The sequence below is a fragment of the Sturnira hondurensis genome, unplaced genomic scaffold, assembly GCF_014824575.4.
Source record: "Sturnira hondurensis isolate 20B ecotype Veracruz unplaced genomic scaffold, ASM1482457v3 Scaffold0011192, whole genome shotgun sequence".
Lineage (NCBI taxonomy): Eukaryota > Metazoa > Chordata > Mammalia > Chiroptera > Phyllostomidae > Sturnira > Sturnira hondurensis.
In genome coordinates, this window is record NW_028083823.1 from 1,686,239 (window position 1) to 1,694,138 (window position 7,900).

At 36.4% G+C, this 7,900-nt stretch overlaps 1 protein-coding gene across 1 annotated transcript in view; it reads left to right on the top strand.

The window, feature by feature from the left end:
• OTC (ornithine transcarbamylase) overlaps positions 1-4,716 on the top strand; it is a 73,995-nt gene extending 69,279 nt beyond the window's left edge. Inside the window, exon 10 of the mRNA XM_037059565.1 lies at positions 4,532-4,716. Within this exon, the coding sequence (XP_036915460.1) occupies positions 4,532-4,591 (60 nt within the window). The 3' untranslated portion in view covers positions 4,592-4,716. The remainder of the gene's footprint in view (positions 1-4,531) is intronic.
• The last annotated feature ends 3,184 nt before the right edge of the window (positions 4,717-7,900 follow it).

Here is a 7,900-nt window from a genome sequence, read left to right on the forward strand (position 1 = left end):
TCCCTTTTACCCCCCTCCATCCTGGAGAATACCCTTCAGCATTCTCCCACCCTTAGTTCATGGCCACAAGTAATACAAATAAATTCTTTGCCTTTTCCATTTCCTACGACATTCTTAACCTTCCCCTGTCTATTTTGTACCTACCATTTATGCTTCTTATTCTTTGTACCTTTCCCCCATTCTCCCTCCGCCCCCACCCCACTGATAACACTCTATGTGATCTCCATTTCTGTGATTCTGTTCCTGTTCTGCTTGTTTGCTTCATTTTTTTTTAGGTTTGCTTGTTAAGAGTTGTAAGTTTGTTGTCATTTTATTGTTCATAGTTTTGATCTTCTTTTCCTTAGATAAGTCCCTTTAACATTTAATATAAAGGGCTTTGTGATGATCAACTCCATTAGCTTTACCTTATCTGGGGAGCACTTTATATGCCCTTCCATTCTAAATGATAGCTTTGTTGGATAGAGTAATTTTGGATGTAGGTCCTTGCCTTTTATGACTCCAAATACTTCTTTCAAACCCCTTCTTGCTTGCAAGGTTCTTTTGAGAAATCAGCTGATAGTCTTATGGGCACTCCTTTGTAGGTAACTCTCTCCTTTTCTTTCCTGCTTTTAAGATTCTCTCCTTATTTTTAATCTTGGGTAATATAATTATGATGTGACTTGGTGTGTGCTTCCTTGGGTCCAACTTCTTAGGTATTCTCTGAGGTTCCTGGACTTCCTGGGAGACTATTTCCTTTGCCAGATTGGGGAAGTTCTCCTTCATTATTTTTTCAAATAAGTTTTCAATTTCTTGCTCTTCCTGTACTCCTTCTAGCACCCCTATGATTCAGATGTTGGAATGTTTAAAGTTGTACCAAAGTTTCCTAAGCCTCTCTTCATTTTTTTGAATTCTTGTTTCTTTATTCTATTCTGGTTGAATGTTTATGTCTTCCTTCTGTTCCAAATCTTTGATTTGAGTCCCAGTTTTCTTCCCTTCACTGCTGGTCCCCTGTATATTTTTCTTTAGTTCACTTTTAACAGCCTTCACTTCTTCCTCTATTTTTTGACCACACTCAATCATTTCTGTGAGCATCCAGATTACCAGTGTTTTGAAGTCTGTATCTAATAGGTTCGCTATCTCCTCATCACTTCGTTTTTTTTTTTTCTGGGGTTTTGATCTGTTCTTTCATTTGGGCCATATTTCTTTGTCTCTGCACACCTGTTACATTATAAGGGGTGGAGCCTTATGTATTCTCCATGGCAGGGCAATCCACTTTACTTCATTGTGGAACTGTGTGGAGAAGTCGTCAGAGAGGGAACAATGTTGCTTACTTGGCTCTCACCCCACTTTCAGTCACTTCCCTCACTTCCCACAAGAGGATTGTGCCCTCTCAGGTGCTGATTCCCAGGTGGGTGAGCTTATGTATATTCTAGGATCCTGTGGGCCCCTCCAATGTATTCTCCTGTGCGACTGGGATTTTCTCCTACTGCCACAACCTCCATAGATTTTTATGGCCAGTTTTTTTAAACTAGTTTCCCATGCTGGAACCATGGGTTGCACAGTCTGTCTTATTCCACAGTTGTTCTCCCTGGCTTATCGGTACCCAATATAGGACCACCCCATCTGCCAGCCGTAGACTCACCCATCCCAGTCTGCCAGTCAGGTACTTCTTGCACATCTTTACCACCCTGGCTCCCCATCTCTGTCCCTCCTACTAGTCTGGATAAATGTTTCTTCAACTCTTTAGTTGTTGCACTTCAGTACAGTTTGATTTTCTGGTAGTTCTGGTTGGTTGGGTTTTTGGGGGGTGTTGTATGTGTGTGTGTTTGTTTGTTGTTGTTTTTTGCTTGTTTTTAAATTGCTTGTTATCCTTCTTTTGGTTGTACAAGGAAGTGAAGGATATCTACCTACACCTCCATTTTGGCCAGAAGCTCCTAACCATACTTTAAGGGCTCAGTAGCCACACTTGGCTGGTGGGTACACTGTTTATAGTTGCCAGAACAGACATAGAACATTTCCGTCATGGCAGAAAGTTCTATTGAACAGCACTACAGTCTAAATAATGATTTTCACACAGTTCATCTAAAATCAGGTTGGAAGGAGGAAAGAAAGATAGAACCTACCTTCAAGTTCTGAGATGTCCATAATGATTGATATATACTAAGTTATATAACTAAATAGGGCGAAGTACTTGTTCTGAAAGCATGTAACTTTTACAAAGTAAAAGTGTACTCTTTCAGCACTCAAAGGCTTTTTAAGGCCTCCATGCTGGGTGATTTCCAGCAGTGTTTTTCAGAACACTCTAGTAATCACATCATTCCCTCCATAATGCAGAGGCCTTTTTTAAAAAAAAATATATACCCTCTCCTTCACCAAAAGCTTGTTTTTATATTTTTTAATAATTAGTAAGGCTGACAACTCACAAAATCAGGAGGGTTTCTTCCTCTGACTACAAATTTTACTGTGGAGCTAAAGTAATTTAAAGGGACCCTGAAAACAGCTAACATTTCAAAGCACTGCTATCAGCCTCATGGTCAGATACAAATATAATTCACAGTATTTTATAATCCCTAACTAGTCTCCATATTAGAAGTCAGATAAAACAAAGGAGATCCAGTTAAAATGAAATTTCAGATAAACAAATAATTGTTTAGTATAGCTAATGTCCCATGCAACATTTGGAACATACTTATAATTTTAAAAAATTGTTGGCTTTCCAAAATGCCAATTTAACTGCCTGTCTACTTTTATTTGTTTAGTTAAATCTGGAAACTCTACTTCAACTTGACTTCATAAGATTTTACTTTTGAAAATAAATTTGATACATGTAATGGCAATTAAGAACAAAACCACGCCTTAAATGTGGTCCCAGGAATCTATAAAAAAGCTTAAAATGTTTTACCTGGAATCTGTTTTTTATACCAGAGTTTGGCCTTTCTACTTTCTTCATGTCATTCAGATCTTAACTTGAATGTCATTCCTTTAATAAGGTCTTCCCTGGCCAACCACTCTTAAGTGGTTACCCAGGCTCTTTTATAACATTTAAAATTTTATTTTCTAATGATATTTGTCACCATGTGATATTTTGTTTGTTGCCCACTCCTCCCACTCTGTGTAATGAACAATGCATCAAAGCATTGCTTTTGGCTTTAATGTTCTTTTTTATACCTAGAATGGTGCCTGACAAATACCCTGAATATGTGCTCAATATATTTTTGTAGCCTGGAGGCAATATCGATTACCTTTTCAAGAACATAGGCTTTGGATATCAGATTAAAATCATGGCTCTCTTTGTAATCTTGATCAAGTACTGTAATTTCTCAAAGCCCAGTTTATTCATATAAAAGTGGGCATAAAAAATAGAAACAACCTCATAAGATTGCAGGGATTAAATAAGATGAGTCAGTTGAGCATCGTGGTCAAGGTCTAGGGACAGGCAGCTACAAGTCATCCCTTACTACCACCACTCAGGAAACTACCTATGCCTCAGTTTCCTCATCTGTATTTTATATCCCTTATCATCTCACATGGTAGGAAAGGATATTAAATGTTAGGGTGCACAGAAAGCACTCAGCACAGGGCCCAACACATGATAACTGCTCAATAAATATGCTCAATGAACACCTCTTAAATTTAAGACCTCCATTTCTAATATAGGCTAAGGACATATATGGAGAATGGTGGAAAGGAAAGCAAGTACCCGAAAAATAGTGAAACTACCTCTTAAGAGTGGAGTAAGAAAAATCTAGGTCCCAACCCAGTTCTGTATTATCTGTCATTATCAGGACAGAGTTCATCTATAAATAATAATAGAAGCTACCATAGAAGGTTGTTGCATTAAATGAGATAATGCATAAATATTTCTCTCTAGCTCACTACAGCACCTAGCATAGAGCTTGGCAAATATTTCTTAACTCACTAACACATAATAAGGCACTTAGTCTGGCACATAACACTCAATAAACATTTGCAATCATTGTTTGATATTAATACTATTACCATTATAGTGGAAGTTGGGAAAAGTGAAAGTGAAAATTACTATTTGTGGCTGACAGCCTAATGGGAAGTTGTACTCTTGGCTATAAATATTTTCTCATGAGGAATCAGATTCAGATAGACATTATTTGTTATCCCAATGATTTACTTGTATTATTCCACATCTAATTTAGCTTACAAATGACTAAACCACAGTGTAAACATGAGGATGGGAGGGATCATATTTCTCTAAAACTAGGCAATACCTAGGTTTCACTTATGACTAGAAAATGTAATCATGGTTACCACCATGATATATCATTTCAACTAGTCCTGGAATGAGGCTTAAGTAAGTATAGTGCTTGTGCATACATTTGTGTCAGTCTGATTCCTCCTGATCTTCCTTTATCTAAGTAAAAATAAATATTAGATTGAAATAGCCCCTTATCATTTCCTTGGAAAAACATATTTTACCAAAGGCCTTCAAAGCTGCAACCCACTTCCTCTCCCTTAGGTCCTAAAGCAGACTCTTGCTAATACCATTTCTTCTTCCCCTTTCTTTCTTGTGTCATCCTAGGCTGTGATGGTGTCCCTGTTGACAGATTATTCACCTCAGCTCCAGAAGCCAAAGTTTTAATGCTGTGATACTGGTCAAAAGAGAAACAATGTTCCTCTGTAGCAGAATGAATCAGTTTATGGGGGAAGGAGAAAAGAATCTAAGAGAAACAAAAAAATTCTGATACATGATATAGATGAACAATATGATATTGCTTTGCCATTTTGAAACTTTCCTGAACTCCTTAATTTAAGTATTGATGCACCATAATACATGCCTTGACTTGATTTTAACTAATTCATGATTAATGAGTTACATTTTGTCATCATGTTAATCATCATATATATTTATATCAACTAAACATAAAATACTGCATTCATAATATGTAATGTGTAAATCATTAAATGTAATCTATGCTTTTTACCTAATAATCTATCACACAAACAAATCTGTAATTAAACATTTACCAGAGAGGTCAGCTGCTAGTATGTCTGTGGGCTGCATTCATATTCCCCAGGACCAACAAAGAAGCCACCTGAACCATCTTACTGATATATTGCAATTTTCAGGCAAATGAAGTAAACAGACATTTGCTTGTGGAGGCAAATGATGAAGTTCTTAGAAAACAGCTATAAATCTGCCCAAACTCTGGAGTTTTTTCCAGTCATTTGTGGGAAGGATGGTCCTTCTAGAGCACATATCTCTTTTCTGTACTTAATACTTAATGTTACAACACTAAGGAAACATTTGTGAACAGTGGTTTTACATAGGTTACATAGGTTTACATTGGTTTTACAGTGGTTATCCATAGGTAAAACCATGGATACCTAGTTAGCAACGTAAGATCCATTAGAGTGACATTTTTGTAGGTTCAGATTCTTCAGCAGGGGCACTTCAAATTTTTCACATCTGTGCTTCTTGTACATCTACTTACACCACACACTAGATATTTTCATAAATCTACTACTTGCCATATTGTAGCCCAATACTTCTCCAGGTTTTCTTCAAGATAATAAAATTTGCACTACTGGATTTTTTAAAATTTGTTTAATTATTTTTCAAGTACAGTTTTCTGTCTATTACTCCCATCCTATCCCACCTCCGTGCTCCCCCCTCCCTCCCATGCTTGCTATCAGAGAGATGCAAATTAAAACCACAATGAGATACCACTTCACACCAGTGAGAATGACTATCATAAACAAAGCAATAAACAACAAATGTTGAAGAGGGTGTGGGGAAAAGGGGACTCTGGTCCACTGTTGGTGGGATTGCAGACTGGTACAACCATTATGGAAAACAGTATGGAATTTTCTCAGAAAACTAAAATTGGACCTGCCATTTGACCCAGCAGTTCCACTACTGGGATTGTATCCTAAGAACCCTAAAAAACAATCCCAAAGAACCTATGTACCCCAATGTTCATAGCAGCACAATTTACAATAGCCAAGAGTTGGAAGCAACCTAGGTGCCTGTCAGTAAACTACTGGATTTTTATACTGCAATTAAAGCTAGAGTCTCTTGTGGGTGACTAAAATTTGAAGTGTTGAATTATTATGATATAATTAGAAAACTTTTAGTTAAAATTTAAATAACATAATTGGAACTTAAAATAATATATTTTACAGAGAAAAAATATTGTATTTTACAGAGAACAAAAAAGTAATTACTTTTACATTCTACCTCCCCCATTAGAAGAATGTTTTCAGGATTGTTGGCTGATATTTTTCAGCAGATATCTATGACTTAAATGAGTAAGACATAAATGACACATTAGATTTGCAATAAAACATTTTGTAGGAAAAAAAGGCTTAGAATGTTACAGGGGAAAATCATTTTTCCTAGTAAATATCAAAAGTGATTTTTGTGTTTGTGGTAATTTATAAGGAGCACTTAAGAAAGAAAGAATGGAGTTTAATGGACTATCTTCCTTCAGCAGAGTGTATAGGAATGATTTAACCAGAAAGTGTCATGTGGACTGTTGAGCCTCTACCTCAAAGTGCCTACATGTAAAGGACATAATCCTGAGTATCCTTCCACTTTCTAAACGGTCCCCCATGGTAATGAGCTGATGTTTTTACTAGTTATTCTTTGAATCAAGTAGAAGTATAATCTCCATCCCTCAATAAGAAAAAACTTATAATCATTTTCTTGCTAACATATAGTCACTTTACCTCAAAAAATCCTAGAGCTTTCTTTTTCATGTATATGAAATTTAATACCTTTCTCAACACAAATCTGTAGGAATATACTTCCTTTCTTAATTTTTTATCTTAGGAAGACATTATTTATAATATCAGTAATAAAGAAAACAAGGAAGGAAAAAGTAGGCTTAATTTTTTCCAAACTATTTTTTTAGTCTCCTGTTTCTTTATACCCTTTCCACCCTCATTCTCTTTCCTATGTAACTACTGCAACAACAAAGATTAACAAAAATTCCAGCAATGACTGTTGGGTTTCTGGTATACACAATACATCCTATCTATTTTATTACTATAACTAGCAAAAGAGTTTCTTGCTTCCAGGCTTTTTCCACTGTAACAATGGAAGTAAAAACATCAAGTGATTACACTGCAATGATTTCAATGTCAGGGAAGAATCATCTTTTGTTTGTATGCTTCAGTGATAAGTTTCCAAGAACTTTAGTAAAATAATTCAATGTCAGATATTTCTAATGAATATTGTGCTAATGATTTGATTTTGTAAGATCCCCAGGCAGAAAGATCTGCACAGATTAGCATGGCAATGCCACATTAGACCTCATATGCAAGCAACACTAGAACCTCAGTTAAAATGGCAGGGGCCCCTTGGTCCAATGCAAAAGTTTCAAGACAAGTCTTCTCACATGATAAAAACAACTGACAAATACTTACAGAGAGCATATCCACAACACATTCTTTTTTTGGGAGGGCGCCTTTTTGTCTTGGAAGCTCTCATCAATGTTTAGATTATGGAGATGGTTGAGGCATGTTTTGGGATATGATACCACTCAGCAATTTTGTAGGATTGATGTCTTTTGACAAATATGAAAGGTCATATCAAAGAATTAAAAAACAGTCAGGTCACAATGATCAGACTCCCACAACCAGGAATACTATATATTGACATGCAAGCTGTGCTATGGGCAAAGGTCTCAGGTGAAAAGTATGAGTAGAAGTTGAAACCTGGTCTGTACTTTAGTTACCAAGTCTTGTGCCCCCTTATAGTCCTTACAGCCAGGAGGAAGGGGTGACGTTTTGTTTTTTTTGGTTTTTTTTAGATATAAATGTACTTTTTATTTAATTATTTTTCAAGTACAGTTTTCTGTCTATTACTCCCATCCCATCCCACCTCCCATGCTCCCCCCTCCCTCCCATTTCCACCCTTCTCAGTTGTTGTCCATGTATCCTTTAT